Source organism: Leishmania panamensis, assembly GCF_000755165.1.
Source record: "Leishmania panamensis strain MHOM/PA/94/PSC-1 chromosome 30 sequence".
Taxonomy (NCBI): Eukaryota; Euglenozoa; class Kinetoplastea; order Trypanosomatida; family Trypanosomatidae; genus Leishmania; species Leishmania panamensis.
In genome coordinates, this window is record NC_025877.1 from 1177342 (window position 1) to 1202339 (window position 24998).

At 54.5% G+C, this 24998-nt stretch overlaps 5 protein-coding genes across 5 annotated transcripts, besides 4 other annotated features; all 5 read left to right on the plus strand.

The window, feature by feature from the left end:
- Positions 1-24: 24 nt before the first annotated feature.
- Positions 25-990, plus strand: LPMP_303320 (hypothetical protein; the record flags this gene model as incomplete). The annotated part of the gene is made up of 1 exon (XM_010703052.1): positions 25-990. One exon carries the CDS (start codon positions 25-27, stop codon positions 988-990), a length of 966 nt encoding a protein of 321 aa, XP_010701354.1.
- An 869-nt stretch (positions 991-1859) lies between these two features.
- Positions 1860-4037, plus strand: LPMP_303330 (calmodulin-related protein, putative; the record flags this gene model as incomplete). The annotated part of the gene is made up of 1 exon (XM_010703053.1): positions 1860-4037. One exon carries the CDS (start codon positions 1860-1862, stop codon positions 4035-4037), a length of 2178 nt encoding a protein of 725 aa, XP_010701355.1.
- Positions 4038-7664: 3627 nt separating this feature from the next.
- LPMP_303340 (hypothetical protein) lies at positions 7665-9323 on the plus strand (the record flags this gene model as incomplete). Its single annotated transcript, XM_010703054.1, has 1 exon — positions 7665-9323. One exon carries the CDS (start codon positions 7665-7667, stop codon positions 9321-9323), a length of 1659 nt encoding a protein of 552 aa, XP_010701356.1.
- Positions 9324-12896: 3573 nt separating this feature from the next.
- Positions 12897-13318: a repeat region.
- Positions 13319-16514: 3196 nt separating this feature from the next.
- Positions 16515-18098, plus strand: LPMP_303350 (PAS-domain containing phosphoglycerate kinase, putative; the record flags this gene model as incomplete). The annotated part of the gene is made up of 1 exon (XM_010703055.1): positions 16515-18098. The coding sequence occupies one exon, from the start codon at positions 16515-16517 to the stop codon at positions 18096-18098; it is 1584 nt and encodes a 527-aa protein (XP_010701357.1).
- A 565-nt stretch (positions 18099-18663) lies between these two features.
- Positions 18664-19229: a repeat region.
- Positions 19230-21026: 1797 nt separating this feature from the next.
- LPMP_303360 (CAS/CSE/importin domain protein, putative) lies at positions 21027-23954 on the plus strand (the record flags this gene model as incomplete). Its single annotated transcript, XM_010703056.1, has 1 exon — positions 21027-23954. One exon carries the CDS (start codon positions 21027-21029, stop codon positions 23952-23954), a length of 2928 nt encoding a protein of 975 aa, XP_010701358.1.
- Positions 23955-24559: 605 nt separating this feature from the next.
- Positions 24560-24666: a repeat region.
- A 67-nt stretch (positions 24667-24733) lies between these two features.
- Positions 24734-24998: part of a repeat region that runs on past the window's edge.

Below are 24998 nucleotides of genomic sequence, written 5' to 3' on the forward strand. Positions count from 1 at the left end.
GCATGGTGTAGCTGCGAGCGCACAATGTGGTGCAGCCCCGTACGATGCATGTCCATGTGGGACAGCCCGGTGTTTGAGCACAACCCCCTCACTCGCTACTGGAAGAAGATGATGGACCGCACCGGCACCACTCTGTCCTCACAGAGCATCCCGCGCCACATCCACGGTTACCTGGAAGGTTCGAACGCACGGACGGAGAGTCACATACGATGGTTTCCGTACAAGCAGGAGATGACGGTAGAAGGCCGGTACGTGCCGACCTTTAAGGATATCATATACACTCACTACTTCCCGAAGGAATTCAACGATGATGAGCGGGTGAAGTACATTTCGATCAAGACGAGCCGGTCCGAGCTGGAAGTGGCGGACGAGATCTTTCTGATGCGCAAGATGAAGCTGTTCACCGCGCAGCTGCTGCGTAACAAACTGCGCAACCGCCCTCTGCGGATGCCACAAGGTGTCGACTACAGTGGGATTGAGCGGCGCTACACCCTTGGGATCTCGAAGGTTGCGCAGGCGATGGGGATGAGCATGTATAGCACCAACTCCTACGATCCTGTGCTTATGTACTCGCCCTACCTTGACATGGGGGACTGCGTGGACCTCATCTTGACGAAGCAGCTTCGAACTTCGCTGCAGTACCTGTTCTGCGAGATTGCTGTCCATCGTGGCATTCATCGAGCGCGTCTGCCTCACGTGAAAGGCGAGCCCAAGGAGCCCTTGCACCAAATCGAGCCCTGCCTCTACCAGTTCATCAAGCTGCGACTGGCAGTGCTCTCGCTTATCGCCAAGCAGGAGCAGTACGTCGTGGATCATTGCTTCGACGGCAACCACCGCTATGGCGGCTGCCTCATCCACCTCTTTCCTTCCCCACTAGAACCCGACATCATTGACCACCACGTCGAACATATCGAGCTCGATCTCGAGCTAGCGCAGACCTGGATGAAGCACTACTACGACCACTACATCGCACCTCGGCGGAACGCATAGGTTCGCAGCGGCGGTGAAGATGGGGGTACTCTTGAGCTGTGGTGAGAACACATGTGTTTCCATCGCGTAGGTTTATGTGTCTGTGCTGGGATAGAGAACGCCCTGTCACCTGTGCATCAACCCACGTGCTCGCAGGGCCCTCCCCCCCTCCTCCACCCCCGTCTCGACGTGTGTGTGTGTGTGTGTGTGTGTGTACGCGTGTCTTTGTTCTTGTCTTCCCGGGTCTTTACCGGTATCCTACCACCCTCGCACACACGCCAACACGCCGCCAACTGTCTCACTGATTTGTACGGCAAACTGTGCATGCGTGTCGTTCGTATGAACCAATGAAGCTAAAGCCGACCAAGAGAGTTCCACATCAATGAAAGGTTGCGCAGAAAAGGGGGGAATGTAACAGCTCCGCCTCCTTGGCAGGGTGGGGTGGCGATGTTACTGCCTAATTTCGCGCCAGTGGTGGCCAATTGCTCGGCCGACGCAGGCTCTGCCGCCCTATCCTCTTCCCCGTGGTGTTTCCACCCTCATACTGCGAATGCTCCTTCGTGCTGTTATGCACGCGTGAGTCGCCCCCGTCACTCTCCCTCCGTCCTTCGCCTTGTCTTTCTTTGTTCTCTTCGTGGTGGCCACCTCCATCGCTCCGTGTCGTCTGTGCCGATGCGTTTCCACGCCCAGTGTGGACTTCACTGCATTTGGGGAGGCCAATCACGCACACCTGCACCGGCCTCCTCACTTTCGCTCTTTTTTTTCATCCGATACCCGCCGCTTCAAGGGCTGGGTCGATCTACAGGCCTTTTTTCTCCTTCACGCATCACAGTCGGCCCATCGGACCGCTTCTTTGTGTGCTTCTGCGCCTTCTTCTCTCCTTTGCTGCTATGTCGGTCTCTGAGAAGTCAGATGGCGTGATGGATGGCACTGTGAACCCAGAAGTGGTCACCATTCTCCGCTCTCTGGCACCGGAGGAGGTAGACATGCTTCGTGACACGTTCATCTACATGGACCGTGACAGTGACGGCTTCGTCAGCCGCGAGGAGGTGATGATGCAGGTGGCTGCCTGCGTTGGCGCAGAGCGGTTTCCGCCGCTGCAGGAGTACCTTGTACCTCTGTTTCAGGTAGCTGACAAAGACCACGACGGTCGGCTTAGCCTGACGGAGTTTCTCATGGCGTTCGCCAACGGCCCTGGTGTCGTGCCAGCGGAGGTGGTGAACAGGTGCGTCGCAGATGTGCGGGTGCGACTAACAGATGAAGAGATATCGGCTCTGCAGAGCAACTTCAGTCGCATCGACGCAAACCAGGATGGCGTCATCGATCCAGAGGAGCTCGAAATGGCGTTGCGGGCGCACCTGCTCGCTAAGTTTCCGGACCTGACGAAGGAGATCTTCAAGGAGATTGTCTCCGTCGTGATGGCCAGCGCCGACGCGGATCAGAATGGCGTTCTCTCCTTGTCGGAGTTTATTCGTAGTTACCAGGAGGACCAAGGCGTGCTGCCTGCTACCTTTCTAGAGCCCACGCAAAACGACCTGATTGGTGCCCGCCAGCTCACCGACGACGAGGAGACGGTGTTGCGGGAGGCGTTCGCCGTTCTGGACCGCAACAAGGACGGCTATGTTGACCACGAGGACCTCTACCGTGCCCTCTGGGATACTCTTAGCAGCACCACCGAGGACCAGAGCCAAATACACGACTTGTGCAATCTAATTATGATGACCTCTGACCGAAGCAAGAGCGGCAAGCTCACCATTACCGATTTTGTTCGCAGCTTCTTGCGCAACATACAGCTTATGCAGATTCCTGTGTCGGTCGCTCACGAGCGGGTGCGAGTGGCCTGCGAAAAGCTGCAGGAGATGCACGACTCGGGGGAACTTGAGAGACTCGTAATGGTGTTCGAAGATCTGGACAGCGACGGCGACGGGTTTGTGGCGCGTTCGGAGCTGGTGGGCCTGCTCAAGGTTCTCTTCTGCGACGCCTTTCCTGAGTGGGACAAGGAGATGTTGACCACTGTCATGACCGCCATCGTTGTCGGGGCGGAGACGAATAACGGTGGTCAGCTGTCCCTGGAGGAGTTCATTCGTAGCTTCGTCGAGGGCTCTGGTGCGCTACCTCTCGAGGCGGTCTACAGCTGGGACTCCACCGCCAGGCGTGACTCTTCCTCTCCTGGAAGCGCTCCGATGCAGCCGCTCCGTCGCCTCAGCGCCGCGACCGACGCTGACCTTATCCTCATTGGCGAAGCTGTACGCCGACTCTATACGAAGAACGGGGCGGACGGCGCCATCACGGAGGACGAGCTGCACACCGGCATCGCTCAGCTCTACGTTAACAGCCCCCAACACGGAGAGGAGATGTTTCAGTTTGCGCTCCAGCAATTTGTCGTGCCCCGCGAAGATGGTCGGCTGATGTGGAGCGACAACGTCGTTTTCGAAGACGAGGAAGATGAAGAGGACGAGGGTGTGGAGGCAAGCAGCCGAAACAGGAGTAGCTCGGCGTTGACGTGCCCATTGGACAACTCCAGTCACCGGCCCCACGCCTTGGTGCCCGTCTCGGCTACCGAAGTGGCGGAGCCAACACTGTACGCGTCACCGCGGCTGGCAGGACTGTCGTCAGGCCCATTGCCAAACCATCGGTTCTCGTCACCCCCGGCCGATGCTCGGGAGCAGACAGTCGCTGCACCGAGTCAGGGCCGTAGGGATAATTCTGCATCATACACCCAGACCCAGCCCAAAGTGGTGGACGAAGCAACATCGACGTCGGCCGCCTCCGCGCTGCAGGGGCGGGTAACGAAGAGGCCCTCCAGGGTCTACAAGCTGTACGGCTCTAGGGCCAATGATGTCATGCTCGATGAGGATCTGATACGGCAGTTTGACCACTACGACGTAGAGCACAAAGGCTACCTGGATCGGGAGACTTTCAAGAAGATCTACGTGAAGATGGAGAACTACGGACTCGACCCGTCCCCGATGGAAGTAGACATGCGTTTCCGTCGTTACTCCAAAAGGTCGGACAAGATCTTCTTCGACGAGTTCTGCATCCTCATGCTTCAGCGGGCGCGTCTTTGAGCGACGATCTGCATCGTTGCTGCTCTCTTGCAGATGCTTCAGCTCTTCCCTCTTTCTCTCTCCCTCTTTTTCTTCCAACTCATCGGCACCAGCGCCGCGGTGAACGGAGAAAAAAGGAATGAAAAGAGGCAACGCAGCCGCAGACCCGGTGCGCGGATTTAGGCCTGTGTGTCTGTGCACCTGTGTGGGTGTTGGTGTGGTGTTGGATCGCATCTTGTTCTGTTCTTTTCTCTTGGTGAATCCTTTCGACGATGTAAGGTGACGGTGGCTTCTGCTGTCGCTTTTTTTTTTCCCTTTGTTTGCTTCTGATGTGTTCAGTTCTGTGTGTGCGCGTACACCTCTTTTGCCGTAGAATGCCCTGGATGTACAGTAGACGCCCGTGTCTCTCTCTTTCTCTCTCCGCCCCCCCCCCTCTTACTTTCCCACCCCTGTGGTTTCACGTTGTTCTTTTTTCTTTGCCCTTTGTTCGACTCTTTTTGGCCTCTCGCGCCCTTCCCCGTTCTGTCGTCTGATCGTGGCTTCGCACCGCTTTCACGTGTCGCCCTGTCGCCCTTGATGAACTCATTGGCTTTCACACTTTTTCGCGTTTGTCGAGCGGGTTTATCGCCAACTTCTCCCCCTTCTCTATTGATGCCGCTGCTCTCGAGTGATTTGCAACTGCGCTTACTGTTAGCCTGTCCCTCCCTCTCTCTCTCTGTGTGGGTATATGACTGGGTGCAGGTGCGTTCTTGACCCAGCCGTCGTTGTTGAGGGTGACGTTCACAGCCTTTGCATCGCCATGCTTTACCTTGCGTTTTATGCTCTTGGCGGAATCCTAAGTCGGTGCGCTCCGTCCTTCATCAGCTGGACACTCCATTACGTCTACCTGTGCCGCTGTCCCTCGCAGTTTCTGTGCGTGAGTGCATATGTGCATGCATAGGCGCTGGACTGTGCTCGAGGGTACGTGGACGCTTTTCTCCTCTTCTACTGTTGCTCTCTCTCTTTCTCCTTTCATTCTTCTTATATACAGCGCTACCCTCCCTTTGCTCTCAATGTCGTTCTCCCCTTTTATTTTCTACTTTGCTTGTTTCGTATCGTGCGTTTCTCTTTGCCCCTCTTTCCACTCCTGTTCCTTGAACGCTCCACCAACAGACCCGAGGAAAGGGATTGAGTCAGGGGAGTGCGACTGTGCAGCTCGTGTGAGGGGAGCGCAGCGAGGCGACCAAGTCTGGCAAAAAATGAAACATTACAGTAATAAGTCAGAAGTAGAGAAAACGAAATGAAGTGGAAACATCGCCGCCTGAGGGCGGCGAACAAAGAAGAGCCGGTTTCTCCACATACCCACACACACAGTAACCCGCTCTGCAGATCCGTCCTTGCATGTGTCTGTGCGGTCTCCACCCTCTCTTTGCCAATGCCCTTGCGAAAGACGCGTGTCAGCGTGCAAGCACCCTCGGCCTCCTACATAGGATGTGCGGTTCAAGCGTCACTCAGAGGGGATATAATGGTGATGACGTCACAGTGTGTTTGTGTGTGTGACACTGTACTCTCCATACGGTTCATTCTCTGGCTGCATCTCTTTCTATTGTGTTTTCTTTCCATTCATCTGTCAATCTCCATCGCACCATCTCCTCATCTCCGCCATGTGCGTCCCACACGTCTGCGCTCGATACCCAAAGTGCTCGACTGTGTACGCTGCAGCTCTAGCCGCTGACGTTGCTTATGTTTGCGTGCGCATTTCCGTACCACACTCAGCTGTTCGTTTTTTTTTTCCTCTTCCCCTTTGCATTTTTCTTCACCTTTTCCTCTCCCGCTCTCCCTCGGCTCTCCTTCTTTCCATTTCTTTCTCTCTTGGGTAGTATTTTCTGACTCCATCAGGACTCTCTTCTCATCATCGTTGCCGCGCGCGTTTCTCTCTCCTTCCTGGTCTCTTCCTCTGTGTTGTGAATTGAAGTACCTGCCATAACTCAACTATATCAAGCTTTACCAGGTGTGAGGGAGAAGTACCTATACGGTGGCAGAGAATCTTCGTTAATTTATTTTCAGGTGTAGCTAGCAACGGTGGCACGTCGCAGAGTATATCTCGTGGACGGGAAGAGATTGCTTCGTCCCCCACCTCTCCCTTGCACGAGCGCTACGCGTATGCAACGCGAGAAGTTACACTTTGCTCACCTTTCCCACACCGCATTCGTTTTTTTTTTTTTTGCGGGCGCTTTGTTCATTTCTAAGAGGCGCTACTTTGTGTGTCCGTGCCTGTGTGTGCCTGTGCCTGTGCCTGTGTGTGTTGACGAGTGCCTTTGCCAGTGTGTCACTCGCGTGTGTGTGTGTTTTGCTCTCTCGGTAGACATTCCTTCTGTTGTCTTGCTGCATCTCTGTTCGCCGCTCTGCTTCTTGTGTTCGTGTGCGTGTCTCAGGTGTGCGTCTGCTGTTGTCGCCTCCCGCATCCCTGACAACAAAAAAAAATAACCCCCAAAGACAAACGAAGAAACGGGGCACTTACCGACGTGCTGTGAAGCTCTCAGTCGCATGTTGTGCTCTGTTGTACGATTTGTCTATCACATTTCATTTTTAGCGTTTTTTTTTTTGACTTCCACGCGTGCGCTCATACCTGTTGTGACCTCTCCTTTTCTCTCTCTCTCTCTCCCACTCTCTCTTTGGAAAGTGTGCGTATGCGAGCACGTCCGCGGCATTCATTTCTTTGTAATCGAGGAACAGTAAACCACCAACCCACTCACCAACACATACACCCACACAAACACATATGCCCGTATCGCAGCGCACCACAGCACAAGAACAGAAAAAACACACACAAGATAAAGTTATATAAGTGATCCGGCGAAATAGCCGCAACATCTTCAATTCTGGACGTACCCATACATACTCCTTCACACTTGCACGCCCAGTGGGCCCACGTTACCTCCCTCTCTTTCACACATCCTTCGAGACGTAAGTGGTCTCTCTCTCTCTCTTTCACACACAGAAGACACCCCATCTGTAGCCATTCATGCACACGCACACATCCTCGCTGACAACCACTGGAGCTTTTTTCCACCCTTTCCTTCATTTCTTTCCGTGCGTGTGTGCCTGTGCGTTGTCGAGTCCCTGGGCAGTGAGCCGCGTTGCTGCCTTCTAATCACTCCCTTGAGCTTTTTCGTATGTGTTCCTTTTCTGCGTATTTTAAAGGCTACGCCAAGGAAACAACTGCTCGGTAACACCGCGGCTACGTTGACGAAGAAAAAAGCAGGAGGCCAGCATTGCTATCTTGTTCCTTAACTCTTTCTCTGATCCTTTTCGGCGGACACATCGTTCATATCCCTGTTGCCTTGCCGATCCGTCTTGCCGTCTTCTACTTTACCCTCTTCCGTCCACTAAACCCTGAAAGGCGTATTCTTCTCTATCCACTCTCGCAGCGCAGCTCGATTTGACCCAATCTTCACTCGTTTCTCGTCTTTTGGGCAACAAACCCACCCAAGGCAGCCCCACGGAAAGGCACGTGAGAGAAGGTGAGTGGCTTTGCAATCTTCTCTACTCCACTTCATTCTCGATACCAAGGCGCATACCATGGATAGCTCAAGCGCTCGCGCGCCGTCACATACGTGGCCAAGAGAGGAAACGGTAGCCCAACGCCCTATCTGCACTTTCTTTGCCATGGGTGGCTGCTGCAAGGGAGAGCGGTGCCCATTTTCGCATGAACTGGTACAACTGGCGCCGAAAGGCGTCGATGTGTCGGGCGGGTACTTCATTAGCGGCAACGTTGCGAACTACAAGGCAGCCGCGTCCAGCACAGCAGCACCGTCGTCGTCGCGCAGCTTGGCCAGCCGGTGGGATGATCCAACCACATCGAGCAGCACCGACGGCTTGTCGACACTCGTGTCGCCTTCCTCCTGCTGCGTGACGATGGGCACGTCTCTGAGCGCTGAGGCGAAGGAGTGGGTCAGCGCTGACAGTACAGCCGCCTCCTCCTCTACCAACTCGGCCACTGCCTCTATTAAGCCCATTCAATCGCAGCGAGGTGCGACCTCCCCGAATATTTGCGCAAGGTTCAGCTCTCTTCGCTATAGGTCAGCGGCCGCGCGTCGCACTGCCCACGCAGTGTCACCGCTACTGATGCCGCATGCTCAAGGCAACTCGAAGCCTCAGCCCCAACAAGTTCAAACGCAACCGCAGCCGCAGAGCTTTCAGGAGAAACTGCCGTCGCCTCCATTGCCACCATCGCCACAACCACATGAGCAGCACAAGCGTCAGTATCAGCAACTTCCTCAACCACGCAGCGCCGCAAATACCCTCTCCGCTCTCCTCTCCAATCACTCGGAGAGCAGTGCCGCCGCAGAGGCACGCCCCACGTCCCCGGTACCCGCGCACCCCGCTGCCACCGCGCGCACCGTGCCTTTCAAACAGTCATCGAGCGACTCTGGAGCGCTCCCCATAGCTACCCTCGCCTCCTTCAATGCGCCGTGCGCCTCCACGGCCGTCCTTTCGGCGACGCCGTCCAGTGCCATGCTGCAGCCAAGCAATGTAGCATTTCTTCGTCGTCACGATGATCAGACGCCACCCGCCGCTGCGGCCCAGAGTTTCACTTCTTCCCGCACCGCCACCATTCTAGCTACGGCCACTCCGACCCCCGCTCACGGCAGCCGCCGCACGGCGACAAGGGGCCAGCATGTGGAGAGTCCATTACCGCGCACTCGCGAGGCTCTGGCAACCGATGTGGAGCACCATGCTGCTACAGTTGCAAATGCTCGCACTCTGCAGAGCACGGCTGCACTTACCGCGGTGGCAGCTCCAAAGTCATCCCCCCACTATGAAGTGCGGACTGTATCCTCCGCTCAAACTCGCGTGATGCCGCCGGCTCCTCGCTCGCAACAGCAGCAGGCGGTGCACCAGGCCCAACAACACGCCCAGCTGCAACCGCGACAACAGGAGACTCAGCCTCAGAAGCAGCAGCAGACGGTGTACATGGTGACCACCTCGCGTCCACCTGCTACTACACCCTGGCAAGGGAGTCTCGCTGCGCCTGCTCAGCTTCCACTTGGTTACACCCTCGCCTACGCTATCCCTGCATCCACATCGACCGCCCCCATGACCACCCCTATCCTCATCTCGGAGCAGCCGAGTACTGCGCGTCCCGCTTACACGCTACTCTCCTCGTGCCCGCCGCAGTCGCAGCTACAAAGCTTTCGGACGACAACGGGGACAGTGCTGTATGCGGCACCGGTGCAGGCGCTTCCCCAGGCTGCGGCACCTAGCGAAAGCGAGGCCCCTCGTCTGGTACTTGCCAATATCGACGGCATTTTCACTATCCTGTAAGCAGATGCATTCGCGGCCACCGCTGGCCCTAGCCTATAGCTGATGATGATGCAGACGGGCTAGTTCCTTGACTACCGCAAGCGAGAGCAAGGGCAAACGTTCAGTTCACGGACGGAGGCGTTGCCGCCTGTTGGCAAAACGCAGTGGAGAGGAGGATAGCGGCAGGAGACGGAAGCGAGGCAGGACGTCTCTCTCTCTCTTCTTTCATGACATATTTTGCCTGCCACTTTTCTTTTTTTTTTTTCTTGTGCTTCTATCAATATGGCTCCACTGCAGCGTCTCCTCTCCCTAGACTTGCTCGATGAATACCCCCTTCCCCCCCTCCTCCTCTTCCTTTTGGACTCTGTCTGATTGACGTCTCGTTATTTTTCGTTACTTTACGCCACCTTGCTGCTGCTGCTGCTGCCTGTAGCACATACACGTGTGTCTGCTGTTTGTTTACCCCCCTTTTTCTGCCTTCTTCCTCACTTTTTTTTCTCTTGCTCTCCGTGGCGCTCTTCCCTTTAGCTTGTTTGTCTTCGCTTTGACAAGTCCCCTCTCTCTCTCTCTGAATCGGTGCGTTTCTTTTCCTCTCATTCTCTCTCGACTGCTGTTTCAACTCGTGCGTGTGCGCATCCGTGTGGTTTCCTATCTGTCCCACGCACTTGTTTCTTCTTCCCTGCCCCTTTCTGCAACCGTGAACTGTTTTCCCATTCCTCTCTCTCCCTTTCTTCACCCATCAGCCCCGTCCCTCTGTGTGTTCTCCCTTCCGTGCCTTTTTCAATTTGTGTTTCGGGTATCATCAGCGTCTCTTTCTGCAGCCGTGGATGTGCGCATTGATCTTCTCAGCGCCTATAGATGCATACAGAAAAAAAGGTCTCTCTTTTTGCTTTCGTTTAACGTGTGTGGGTCTCTCTCTCTCTCTGTCGTGGGTAAGTTGTGCTGGGCATGTTTGCATGCAGCTGTGGATGCGGTGCATGTTGTCTTTTTGTCCCCCCCCCTCCCTCCGCCCTCTGCCTTCTCTATTTGTGGCGCTTCTTGTGTATGTTGTGCCCTTCAACCGCTCTTCTGCTTCTGCTCTTGTTTGGCTGATGTTGTACTCACCCGCTGCTGCTGCTGCTGTATATAGCTATATATATATATATATATATATATACTCCCCCTTTTCAACCTATCTGCGAGTGTGCACAGTCAGATATGCAGTACCCCCTTTTTTCGATTCAGCGGTGGTTGTCTTGCGTCCAGCGAATTGCGCGCGCACGTGTGTGTGTGCGTGAGTGGTGATGGTGATCAGCTTTTCAACGTTAGCGTTGTTGTGTCTTCATTTCTTTTCTCTTTTGTTCTTCGCATCTCTAATTTGAGTGCACACATGTCTCTGTCGCGCTATCTTTTCCCACGTGTCATTCAGCCTATCTTTTTTTGTTTCTCCTTTTGTGTGTATCCGATGCTGAGCTGCATGTCTCTCTATGACACGTTTTTTTTCTTTCAAGTGCGGTTCTCGTGCTATCGTGTTTTTTTTTTGGAGCTTCGTGTACGCTCTCCTCCCTCACAGGCGTAATTTCTGTCTTTGCCTTTCTCTTCTTGTCTTCTTGAGTCTTTTATTCACCTCGCCTCGAAAGCTCTTCTTCCTCACACTCCATCATCTCCTGTTTTTTTTTGTTTCTTCTCTACTGTTGGGCTCATACACAGCTGATGTGCGTGCATGTATGTGTGCGTGTGTATTTTGTTTTTGAGGTTGTGCTTGCTGCGAGGAGAAGGCACTGGTTGAGACACCAGCCCCACACCCTATCGCCGCACCTCACCACTCGCCCTATTGCTTCCTGCGTGGCCTCCTTACCCCAATCCCTCCACACAGGAGTGAATCGGAAAGCAAAGCGAGTGAAAAGTGAACGATATTGTTTGCGCGCGCTGATGTGCGTGCACGCATGTGCGCTCTTGCACAGACTGTCTCTACCCTTTTCAGAATGAAGGGCACGCCGGTGTGTATGTGTGTGTTTGTCTGGGTGGGGACAGAGGCGGTGCTCATGTATGAAGGGCGAAGGATGTGGCGTGGAACGTGCTTCTCTGCTCTCGTTTCGTTTTCTGGAGTTCACACTTGTGGATTCATCTCTGGCGAGACTATTATTTCTCCCTTTTCCACTACCTCCTCTCGCTTCCCTAGCCTTAGCCCCCCCCCCCTAGTCGCCTCCCTTGTTTCCCTCTTATTTGAAAGCACTGCGTTGAGAGGCACGGACGCACAAGAAACGCGTGTGAGCGATGGGTGCACATGCCACGTAGCATCTATGCTTGGGTTTCTTTTCTTGCTCTTCCTGCCCACAACTACTTCTTCCTTTGGCGCCTTCTATTTTCTTGTCGAGATCGTCTTTTCTCATTTATTCAGCGTCACTCACGTGTGTTTGTGTGTGTGTGTGTGTGCGTATGCGTGTCCCTTCCCTTATTGTATTCCCTGTATCATTCTCTCTTCAGTATCGTTTTCCTTTCCTGCTGTTGCCCTTTACGGCTGCATCTCATATTTTTCTTACAGAATTATGTTCGTCGTCATCCCTTTTCGCTTTTTGGTTTCAGGTGCTGTCTTTCTATGCGTGTGTGCGAACGTCGTTTTCCCCGCTCCTTTTCTTTCCGGCAAGCGAGCTTCAGTGTTCGTGTTGCTTGTGTGTCTTTGTGCATGTGTGTGTGTGTGGGTGTGTGTGTGTGCGTTTAGCTCGTCTCTATACCTAAAGAATGGTTCACTGCGCATTCATTAGTGTTTCTACCCCTTCTCCCATCCCTCTCTGTTCATCTGTGCATAATGTTTTCTTGTATTACTACAACGGACCTGTGCGCGAGTGGGTGCCGCGGCTGAGGTAAAACTCACTTTTTTTCCGATCTATTTCGTCTCTTCGTTCGTGATGTGCGCTCCTCCTTTGGTGTGCCGACTGCGTTGCGAATTCGCGAGATGATGGCGCTTCCTTCCTGCGCGGTTGCCGTTATTATTATTATTTAGCAGTGACTTTACCTCTCGCCGCCCCCACCTCACACGCCTCACACGGACCCCTTTGCTGCCATGTCTTGTGCGTGCTCGTGCTTGATTCGCTGTGTGTTATCCTCTTATTCACCCGCTGCTTCTTTCCGCAGGGGGAGGTCATTATGTGCGTACGGTGCATGATTTATATTCAAGGCTGATAGATTTGTTTGTGCTGCTATTGATGTTCTTCTGTGTTTCTTTGAAGGATCCCTGCTGATTCTCTTTTTCACTCTATTCACCGGAAAGGGGGAGGAGGTGGCAGAGGGAAATGTCGGTCCAGAGAATAAAGGGGAAACGAAAGAAAGAGCCATGCTTGAGTGTCTCTGTGTCTTCGTGCGCGCGTGAGAGGGGAGGGCTTGTGTGTGGGAGATTTCAGGCGATCACTTGTTTGCCTTTGAGTGTTCGTGGTTCTCCAGCTTGCACACGCATCTACGCCAAACCCCAGCACCAAACGATGCTGTACTAGAAGGGGTCACACAGCTCAACGAAGTAACGAGAAGTACAACGAGCTCTCGTTGCCTCTTCCTCTTCACTCAAGCACCTTTTTTTTTTGCCTTCCCTCTTCACTGTCTCGATGATACCGGTTACCTCAGTGCGTGGTACCCCCGCTTCATGGGGAAGCCAAGCAGCCTGCAGCCTACCCACAGGTACGGCTGTGCGGTCTCGTGGTGTTGGCGGGCAGGATGTGGATGGCGCGCTGCGGAAGAGAGGTGCAACCCCGAATCACCCTCGGATCAACTCACTGCGCACCACGCCGAGGGCCTCAACCGCATACGGGGGGGGGCCACGGACTCACAGCTGGGCTGCCTTTGTTACGCTGCAGTGAGGCCGAGCGTCATTTTGGACTTGACTTGCGGCGTATGCAGTAGGGCTAAGCGATGTCTGGGCGGCACTGCGGGCGGGCGGGCGGGCTCCGGTTTCTTGGCAGCCACAGTGCCGCCCAGGCATACGTGCAGTGTTGCTGTAGGAGAATTTACTGGCGAACTCGCTTGTGATGGAATGAGGGCGTTGGGAGCCGAATAAACGTCTTTTTGCCGCTCGATGTGTTGCGATGTCTGAGCCTTTTCGGCTGTCTCTCTCTCTCTTCATAGTAGTTGGGATCGTCGTGTGAAGATGGATGTTGGCGTAACATGTATCTTTCTGATCGGTCTCTATGTGTCTATGTTTCCTGCCTTCTCCTTCTACGTGCGCGCTCGTGCCTCTGTGTGGTTGCTGTTGTCCTTCTCCACAGGTTTTTCTTTTCTCCGTCATCAAAGGGTACAATGTAAATACGATTGAACTCCATCGCCTTTGCTTTTTCTAGCGCTTCTGAGCGTGTGTCTTTTTTTTCTTTTTTGAAGCCTCGAGGCAATGAGGAAAGAGGAGTCATGGCGGCGGTGGATGATCGAAAGACGGCAGGATGGTGAGGGGGCGGGTCAAGGCACTCTGCACCGTTCTGCTGACACGCTTCACCCGCTGTTTGTCGCCTCTTTGCCCCATTTCGTTCTCCTAGTCATTTTGGATCGCGAGGAGCCGAGCCCGGGTAGGCGCTTGCTTGTCCCCCCGACCCCACCCCTTCGCTACCCACAGCGACGGGGATCCCTGGGTGGCGGGACAAGGGTATGCGTGAGTCCGCCTATTCGTGGGTTGTGTTACTCGGCGCTGACATCAAAACAACCGAACTCTCATCGATAGCGTGGCCAGCGCGGGAGGCATCGGGAGCGCGGGTGGAGGAATGCCAGATTGGTACACTCGTCCACGGAAGTGGGAGGCACGCCAGTCGGGAGGAGTTGGGCACGTGCGGTGCACCATGCGTATCTTTCGGCATCCATTCTCTCTCCACTTTGATCCTGCCTGTTGCTGTCGTGGTGGTTGGTCGGTACTGCCTCTCTCTCTTTTCTCTTTCGGGCCTTTGATGACTGCCACCCTATCGCGTCGTTGTGCTCGTCTTGTTATTGTTGTTACTCTCTAGCGGCGCCGCGTTAGTGTTGGTGTGTGTGTGTGTGTTCCGGTCGGGACTGTGTCGCCTCTCTGGTTGTCTTTTGCTCACATTTTTTTTTTCTGCCCACGTCTCTCTCGTTGCGCATGCACGATGGCATGTGTATGTTTATGTGTGCTTTTTATTTTCTTTGGTTGCCTCTCTGCTCTACCCTTCTCTTCCTCCCCTCCCCTCGTGTTCTCTTCTCTTTCGGTGCTCTCTGTGATGCTCACATAAGGGACGCTGTGTTTTTCTCCCTATTTCTGTTCACCCCTTTTTGTTGCTGTTCCTGGACTCCACGTTCAATCTCACCTGTCCCTCCCTCGTGCTTCACCTGCGCTGATCTTCTCCTTTTTGACTCCAGGTGGCTGCGGCCTCATTTTTGTTGTTCATTGCAAGCCCTTAGTGTATCTACTGCTTCTCCTTTGCTCGTTACACAAGTGTTTCTTCTTGAGTGTTTTGTGTTTTTCTTCCCCCTCTTCCATCAGACCGCTAAAAAAGGGGAGGCCTCCTTCGTATTCTCCTTACCCCCTTTTAACCAGCTTTCCGCACTCCTCAGTTCCCCCCCCTTCCTCTCCCCGCCCCCCAACACACAGAGCTGTATCCATACAACCGCCAGCAAAACATGGTCCATTTTTTTTTTGTTTGATCTCACACTTTTCTCCCTTTGTATCTCTCGCCTGCTGTCTCGGCTGTGAGCATCTCTATACAACGCCATCTCCTTTCGTTCTCTCTCTCTCTCTCGTGCGTGTGCTTGCCGAATCCACTCCCCTCCTCCACCCCCTAAAATGCGTCTTCATCTCGCTCTCCCCTCTCTGTCTTTTTTCGGTTGCCTATGCTTTCTCATTAGCGACTCTCTTCTTTTTAACAACAACACCCACACAAATGCCAAGGGCGGTGAACGAATCTGTGGCAGAGAGCGGAGGCGACATGTGCCTCCCACTCCCAAGGACACACCATGGTGTCCATGCCGTAAAGAAGCAAACACGGGACACCGTATCGAACACGTGTTTTTTTTCCTCATTCCCCCTTCGCTTTCTTGTCCTTTCACCCCACCACCTCCCCCTTCATTCTCTTGACTGCGACTTCTCTCGCGACAGTTTCTTGTTTTTTTTTTTCGTGTGTGACTTCTTCGATTTCGACTATCACTACCGTAACGACGATTAACAAGCCCGACGATGGCTGTGAAGACTCACAATGGCTCTTTCTTCTGTCGAACAACAGCAAAACGAGAATGGAGACAAAACGCTCATCCCACCCACACAGACTAACTTGCCGAGTCACGTGCGTCGTCGGCAAATGACAGCTCGCTCTGTGACGGGTTGGAGTTTTCTCAGCGACACAAGAACCTCTTTTTGCTGCCTAAGTCGTGCCACTGGCGGCCTCAAGGGCACAAGCAGTGTGCTGTGTTGCGTCCGCGACGATTGAGCAAGTCTGAGATGCCTCACTTTTCTCCCCCTCCCATGTGTGCCGTTCAACGGACGCGACCTCGAACGATGTCCTCCTCTGCTCCCTGTCCACTCCTCTTACTCTTCGTTCTCTGTATCTCTGTCGCGTTTCTTTTTTTTTTTTTGCGCCCCTCTCACCTCGTGATGGTGTCGGTGACTCACGCACAACGCTGTGCTGACAGTATCAGTGGCAGTAAACACGCCATCGCGAAACATTTTGCTTGTGTACTCGTTTCTCTTCTCTCTTACTCAACTCTTTCTGCGAGTTGATTCACTGCTGCGCCAGCCAGCACACACGCCCCGGCACCCATAGCCGCAGACTCCTTCTAGAGCCGCACACATCCGGCCTATACTTCTGTACTTCTCTCCTCGTTGCCACCCGCATACCTCCAACACGAATTACTTCGTTTTCATCCTCATCCTTTTCTGGACACTTCTCTTCCCACTTTTTCTTTTTTTTCTTTTTTTTAGTTCGACCTGTTTTGTGTGTGCGCGCGCGTTTCTCTGCGTCTTTCCGCTTGGCTCATTCAGGCTTTACTGTCAGAGTACCGCCGTCCCGGCCGCCAATATTGACGTCATTCTCTGCTTTGTTTTATTATTATATATATATTTTTGCACATCGCACATTTTTCTCTCATACCCCCCCATTTCGTTGCTTTCCAGCTCATCAAAGCAGGCGCACTCGCTCGCACACGCACGCGCCCACACTCCTTAACACACATGCGCCTGTCCATTGCTCCCTCTTTTCTGATTACTCTGATAGCGTGACACTTTCGTTTTCTGCCACGAAGGAACTCGCAGCCATGTATCAGGAGTCGAAGATTTTCATGATATTCAAGTCACTGCGCGACATCGTGGTGATTGGAGACAATGATATGGTCATCACCGATATGAACGCGGCGGCTGTGGCCTTCTTTGGCTGGACGGCCGATGATGTAAAGGGGAAGAGCATCGCCTTTCTTGTCCCCACTCATCCACTTGATGTGCAGGATAACACCGTCACCCTCATGGCCCACCTTGCCAACTCTACTGACGCACCCGTAGTGATTCAAACCACTCGAGATCCTCACGCGACAATGGTGGCCTGGACGATTTTGCCTATTCGTCTTCCCCGCGTGTATGAGTTCGGGGTGCACATGAACATCCGTGCCGCCCTCACCCCGAAATTGTCTGTCTCAGACCTGAACTTTAAGAACCGCACGGTGTTCCTGCGTGTGGACTTCAACGTGCCGTTTGACCGCGAGACCGGCACCATTCGAGACGATAGCCGCATTCGTGCAGCGATGCCGACCATTAACAAAATCATCAATGACGGGGGACGCCTGGTGATCGGGTCTCACTTGGGACGTCCCAAGAAGCCCAACGAGAAGCAGTCCCTGAGGCGCATCTTACCTCGTCTACAGGAGTTGCTGGAGAAGGAGGTTTCATTCTGCACGGATCCCTTCAAGGCAGGCGAGAAGGTGAAGGGGATGAAGGACGGGGACGTCATGCTGCTGGAGAACCTGCGGTTTTTCAAGGGCGAAAATAGCAAGGAGGCTGTGGAGCGGAACAAGTTGGCGTCCGCGCTCGCCTCCTTTAGTGATATTTTCGTTTGCGACGCCTTCGGTACAGTGCATCGCATGACGGCCAGCATGACCGGCGTGCCTCGCGTCTTGGGGGCTGGGGTGACAGGCTTCTTGATCGAAAAGGAGATCAATGCCATTAGTAAGGTGATGCGCAACCCAGAGCAACCTCTGGTCGCCATCGTTGGCGGCTCAAAGGTGTCGGACAAAATCAATGTCCTCGCCTCCATCTTCAACTTTGCACACACAGTGATCGTTGGCGGAGCCATGGCTTACACCTTCCTGGAGGCGCAAGGCTACTCCGTGGGCAAGAGCAAGGTGGAGCGTGTGGTGAGGGAGAAGGGTCGTGATGTGGATCTGCACAACACCGCTCGCGATTTGATGGATCTGGCCAAGTCCCGCAAGGTGCGATTCATGTTGCCCATCGATCACAGCTGCGCGAAGGAGTTCAAAGACGCGGAGCCATTTGTCACCAGCAACGCCGACATTCCCGCGGAGTACATGGGATTAGACTACGGCCCCAAGTCCATTGAGCAGGCGAAGAAGGCCGTCGCGCAGGCCCGCACACTCATCTGGAATGGGCCTCTGGGCGTTTTTGAGTTCCCGAACTTCGCTACAGGCACGAAGGCCATCGCCGAGTCTATCAAGGATAAAAAGCAAATTGTGTCCATTGTCGGTGGCGGTGAGACGGCGGCGGCGACAAAAGACTACAAGGAGTACATCACCCACGTGAGTACCGGTGGTGGTGCCTTCCTGGAGCTACTAGAGGGCCGCGCACTGCCAGGTCTCATCTGCCTCACGGCTCGTGCTGCCCCCAAGCTGTAGAGGTGAGGCAGCACGGGCCTCGATGGTTGCGTGTGTGGGAGGGGGGGGGAGAAAGGCAAGTAGACGCACTGCGGGTCTGTGCATGCAAGTGGTGTGAGGAAGATGAAGTGGAAACAGCTTCGTCGCTTCACGGCTCGAATGACATGCCTGTTCTCTCCCCCTGTCATACTCTGCCGCTCAACTTGCCATTCCTTCTCCCGTCTTCTGTAAAGCAACCCTGTAAGGATGCGCGTGATGTGTTGAAGCTTTTTCATTTTGGGCAGCGCGGCTGCCTCTCTGTCCCTATCACGGGGGCCTCCTCCTCTGTCTTGCTCCTGAAGCCTTGTGCCCCTTTCCTTTCGAGAAGATACCCCCCACCCACACACACACACACAGACGCGCGTAGACAGAAGGGGAAGAGGGGCAGACACGACAGCGAGTGTTTGTCGAATTCCGTATTCCATCAGACAGCGTCACCGTCGAACCTACAGCAAGCGAGAAGGAGCCAAACCGTACACATTTTGGAGAAGATACACCACATATTGCAGAAGGCAGTCTTTTTACTTCTTCTTCGTGTGCCTCTCGTCCCTGATGACGGCGGAGACTTGAGTGCGCTGTATCATCTCAGGGTCCTGCACACGCCTCTGTGGGGAGGCCAAGCAGCCCCCGTAAGCTCTGCCAATGCCGAACCACCTCTGGCGCTTGACAGGCTCAAGCACCTACAACGTAGCGAGCTCCGAGCGATGCTTTGCTACTCATGTCGGCGGTCAGGTCGTGAATGGCGCCGCGTCGCAGCAACGTGCCACAGCGAGCATGTTTGTGCCACCCATATGATGGGCGAGGTGCCCATACAGCTCGAAGGTATCCCACCCGGCCCGCACTCTCCACTGGTATGGGGGAACCTGAGTGTGTCACCCCAAGGAGTGCACCAGGTGACGACCGGCATATTGTGAGTGGCCGTGAGGCAACCTGCGGAGCGGGTGGATGGGCAGAGTCTGAGACAGAGGTCGTGCTCAGATGATTGGGTCGGCGCATTGCTGCGACGCGCGCGTCTGCGACTGCTTCCAACCAGGCGATGGGTCCCTGGCAGGCTGGGGCAGAGTGGGAGTTTAGCCCACGTTGTATGGCAAAGACTGGACGCGTTGGGAAAAAGTCTGTTTTTCGCGTTTTTCTGACTGTGTGGATTCTTGCGACGCATTTCTGTGCGGCATAGGTGAAATGTGGGGCAACGACTCTCTAAGAGAAGGCCGTGAATCGGAGGTGCTTCTTCTCAGAAGCAAACAGATATGGCAGTCGTTGTGGCTATGCTTTGTCCTTGAACCTTTTACGTCTATGTGTGTGTGTGTGTGGTCGTGTTCACCCGTCCACCATCTCGCTCTTAAGCGAACACATCTACACGTGATTTTGTGCTGTTGTGCACATGCAGTGGTTGTATACCTGCAGGACACGGACCGTTTGGCATCTTGCGAACACAGAAAGCAGCTGCGCAGCCGTGCTTTGTGGGCTTTTTCTCTCCTCTCTTCTTCTTCCCTCATCATCCACTGTAATTCACGTGTGCGTGCGCACCTTTACTTTTCCTGTGGTCCTACGTACAACGAGTGACCACGTCCATGCGTTGCTTTCTGAGTGGTGCGGGCAAAGAAGAGGCCGGCGCTCCCACTCCTCTTTGACTTTCCTTTCTTTTGGCTTCTTCCTGAGCCCCCCCTGTGCCTGGTTTGGCTCCCTCTCCCTTTCGGTGTGTGTGTGTGTGTGTGCGTGTGTGCGTGGTTTTGGTGTGTTGTCCGCTCCTTTTTGTTTCTTCCGCTCCCCACACTCTTTTTGCTCCTTCCTCATTGTTATGCCTTTGCTCATTGCTCTCTCCCTTCTCTCGTGGTTTCGTATTCCGCACTGCGCACGCGTGCTCGGCAGCAGGCACAGCAGCAAAGTTCCGTAACGAGGAAAGCTTCTCTGCTCTCTGACGTATGCAGGCGTCTCGCACCGGCGGGCAGTCGACTGTGATCGGTGGCGAAGGGGTGACTTTCCATTGGCAATGATAGAGGTACTGTGGTGGGAGTCGAAGGAGAGGACGGTGGACATCGTCTTTTCCTCCTCTTTTTCTCCGCTGGTCTGTGGGCCTTTCCACCCCCACCCTTCAATGCGCTCACTTTTATCTGACCTTCCCTGCCGCTTGCAAGACGGTTATGTAGGAGTGTCACACTGGGCCCTTTGCGTGGCAGACATGGCAGCTGATGTATCGACGTTGCACTGGGATACCCCAACTGTGCACCTAATGTTGTCAGTGCCCCTTTGATGCACATCTCTTCGCAGTCATTTCCATTCATTTACTACTCTCCCCTCGCTCCCCTCTCTCCAGAGCCCTTGACTCGTCGTTCACAGCCCCACACGCGGGCGCCACTGCCTCAACCTTCTTTTTTTTCCTTTGTACTTCCGTGGGGGTTTTCCCCGTTTCTCCTCTCTCTCTCGAGGCTGTCAAGGGACGGACGCAGCGTCCTAGGGCAGCTTCCGCACTCTCATTGCGGTGTGTGCTTGTGTTGATGGTTGTGACCCTCACCTTTGACCTCTATCTGTCAATAGTCTCCGCAGCGTAACTCGCACGACCGTATAAGGACACTGAGTGGGCTTGTCGCTGTTTCCCACCGTACGACACACATACCCCCCTTCAGCAAGCGGACAATACCCGCCCTTCCACACCCCGCCTCGCCTTTACTTCGATCTCTCATTTTTTTTTGTGTGTCTTTGTTTTACTCTCTCTCCTTTTCGACCACCCACGGACGGTGGCATCGACGTGTACGAGTTTGCGTGTCGGGGTGTCTTTTGCCGACTCGATGTGAAAAGGGACTTCATCGTCGGAAAAAGATTTCTTTGCTCCATCCGAGTGTGGGTGCGACCACTCGTCTATGTGCTGTCGATGTTGTAGCGGCGCACCGGCTTTCTATCCTTAAATTCACGATGCAACCCATCAACCCCAATGACCGGCGCACCCAAGCGCAGTTCGTTGAGGTTGCTTGTAGAGCAGCCTCGCCGAACCCGGCGGTGCGCACGCCGGCGGAGAGAGAGCTTCTTGCTTTTCTAGACTCGGTGGATCAACAAAGTGGACTGCCGCAGCTACTACTGGAGCTTACACATAGTGAGACTCCTCATGGCGCCTTCTTTGCCATTAGCTTCAAAAATATGGTGAAGAAGTGTTGGGATCCTACCACCTCGGAGCATTGCATTCAGGAGTGCGATAAGGCCGCTGTGCGGGGTACAATTATCGAGGTCATGCTGCGTTCCTCGGGTGCTGTACAGCGGAACTTAGCCGAAGGAATCGCTCTCATAGCCCAGGTTGATTTTCCCACCGCATGGCCTGACGCCTTGTCGCTGATCGTAAAAGTGCTCACATCCGGAAATGATGTTGCCCAACTTCGTGCTGCGCTGTCCACGTCTCACAGTGTTTTAAGGAAGTACCGTCATCAGGGTGAGTTGACCGAGACACTTGTGCAAGAGCTGCGCGCCATCTACAGCTTGCTGTGCCCTGCGCTGGTTCGCAGCATTGAGTCGCTGCTCTCGACGTTAGGGACGCAGGGTACGAATTTGACCGAAGTGTACAGGGGCATTACGGACGCGGTTGAATGCCTGCGCGACATTACGTCACTTGACCTCGGTGACGAGTTCATTGAGCGCATTGGATCCATTGTGAGTATGTACAATCAATGCCTCACAACGGTAATGGCGCAATCGGCCTTGTGTGGAGGTCATGCAAGTGCCATGATCGAGATGAACTCTGCTGTGATAGCGTGCATGACACACTGGCTAAATTCGTTCGACGAGGACTTTGAGAATTTTGCACCGCAGTTTATCGAAGTGGTGATTGGGATGTTGGCGAGTCACATGAGCAGCGATCTGTCCATGGATGATCTGGCCGTTTGTTGCCTCGAGTTGGTGAGCAGTGCGTGCCGCGGCACCACCCGTTCCCACCTGAATACGAGAGAGAAGCTGCAGTACATACTGCAGTTTATCATTCTCCCCAACCTTGCCCTCTGCGAGGATGATCTGGATACCTACACGAGCGATCCGGATGAGTATGTGAAAAGGAACATGGAAGGCTCCAACTTTCACACCCGCCGCCGTGCCGCCGTGGAGCTGGTGCGTTCCCTGCTTCTTTATCTTCCGGAAGTCGCGCGACCCCTGCTCGCCGAGGTGACCACTGAACTCCTCCGAACTGCACACGGAGACTGGAGAGCCAAAGACACTGCGATCTACCTAGCTTTTGTGCTGGTGGTGGATGGACAGTTAGTGAATACACAGCGCGGTGTGACGGCGCAGCAGCTCAGTGAAGTTATTCCTGTTGCTCAGATCCTTGAAGGACACGTTTTTCCGGAAATCAGGTGCGATCTCTCAGCGCAGAGCCCTGGCATCGTCAAGGCGGACTGCATGCTCGTCGTTGCAGCCTTCCGTCACCTCATTGCTCCCCCTGCATACGAGTTTCTCGTGCCAGCACTGACTCGCCACATCGCGGTCGGGGACGCGGTGGTGATGACATACGCCGCACACACCCTCAAGTGCTTTCTCTCCGTCACCGAGGCACCGGCCGCCGCTGCTATTGAGGCGGTCTTTACGGGAAACACCCTCAGCATTCTCGAAGGTCTCTGCGTGCGCATTCAAGGGGAGGAGACGCCGAATCCGTACCTCATGCAGTACCTCATGAGCATGTGCTTCCGCTTTCCGAAGCTCGTCGCCCCCTTTGCAACACAGGTGATAGCCTCTCTCCATACGCCACTGTACAGGGCCGTGCGTAACCCTTCCAACGCGCTGTACAGCCAGTGCATGTTCGAGGTTATCTCCAAGTGTGTGGCACTGCAACCAGGAGCACGGAGTGAGCTTGAGGGGATTTTGTGGCCCACCTTCGCCCACGTGCTGCATGAAAACGTTGTCGAGTACGTTCCCTATGTTCTTCAAGTGCTCGCCCAACTGGTGCGCACGTACCAGTCCAGTGACGCTGCGCAGCGGTGGGCTGAAACCCCTGCGGAGAATTACCAAGCGCTCGTCTGCCCGCTCACTCAGCCGCAGATGTACGAAATACGTGCACACATCCCGGCGCCCGTTTGTTTGCTCTGCGCCTTTGTCGAGGTTTACCCCGGATACGTGCATCGAGCTGGGATGACCAACCCTGCTCTGAACGTCTTCAACATACTGGTGCGTCTCAAGAACTACGACAACGAGGGTCTGAACATTCTCACATCTATGCTGATCGCGTACCCTGCGGACGTCATGGATGTGTACATGGACACTGTTCTCAAGGTTCTGATGGACCGCCTGGGGAGTTCCTCTACACCGAAGTATGTACGCATCCTCATACTCTTCCTCTCGGTAGTGGTGGTGCAGCGTCAGGACGCGGACTATCTGGTCACGCGCCTCAACAATATCGAGAGCGGCTTGTTTATGAGAGTTCTCGGCAACACATGGCTGCCTCGTATGCAGAAAATCACTGGAGATGTCGAGCGCAAGGCATGCGTGGTAGCACTGGCCAGGCTTCTTTGCGAGTCAACAACGCTACAGTCTGACACGACGGCGTGGGTGACGAGTGCTTCTAGCTGCCTCAGGATGCTGCACGGTGACGTGGAGCCGGACGACCACATAAGCTTCACGCCTGCAGCGGGCGTCGTGCAGAATGCAGGGTCACTATGCGGTTATGCCGCCGGACCAGATGAGCTCACCAGCTCGTTTCACCCTCTACGAGAGGCAATGCAAAAGCCACGTGATGTCTGCAGCCAAGTCGCCGACGCCGAAGTGTTCTTTCAAATCGAGTTGTCAAGCTTTCTAAAGGGCCGCGGCACACACCTCTCCGCCCCGCTCAAGCAGTGGCTTGGTCCGCATACTCCTGCTTGGCTTCAGTAAGATGAGCACCACTGTCTCACGTAAATTCAGGAGTGCCCACTGCATCTTTTTTCTTCTTCTTGGCTACTAGCAGTGAGTCCACCGCGTTGGTGGAAGAATGGGCACACGGCACACCCATGCGAGCGAACACTCGTGGCATCGCAGAACAGCGAAACGCAAGGGGAGCGCCATGTGACTGTGTGGGCCCCTTCCTCCTCCTCCTCCTCCTCTTCCTCTGAGTGGCGGAAATGTTTCACGAACAAAAAAATATGCGACTCGTTTCTCTTCGGATGTCGCGCGCTGTTCCTTACTCTCTCCTGTATCATGAATGCAGTCTCAGCTGACTCGACGTGTGATCTTCACAGCTGCGGATCCATCTTGGGTTGGGAATCGCTCTTCGTTAAGTCGCGACTCTTCAGGGACGGCGACCGTTTTGTATTGCGTAGGTGCGCGCCGCTCCTCTTTGCTTTGCCCCCCTTTTTGAGTTTCAAGGTGTGTATGTTCTGCACCCGTGAGTGTCTGCGTGTCTGCATGGCGTGTGCTTCTCCCTTTCTGTTTCGCTCTTCACAATACCCCTAATGATGCCGTCCACTTCACCGCTGTATCAGGACTCAGTACCCACGTTATGGGCAAACCCAAACTCTGTGGATTGCCCTCGGTTACGGTAACGAACTCTTGGTGCCGGCGGGGGCAGGGCTTGGCTGAGGCGGTGCCAAAGAGATGTACGGTTGTGGCGACCACATTGGCACTGCTCCAGTGGGACGCAAAATAACGAAAAAAAGCGCAAACGAAATGCGCACTTTTCTTCCCAACGCGTCCAGTCTTTGCCATACAACGTGGGCTAAACTCCCACTCTGCCCCAGCCTGCCAGGGACCCATCGCCTGGTTGGAAGCAGTCGCAGACGCGCGCGTCGCAGCAATGCGCCGACCCAATCATCTGAGCACGACCTCTGTCTCAGACTCTGCCCATCCACCCGCTCCGCAGGTTGCCTCACGGCCACTCACAATATGCCGGTCGTCACCTGGTGCACTCCTTGGGGTGACACACTCAGGTTCCCCCATACC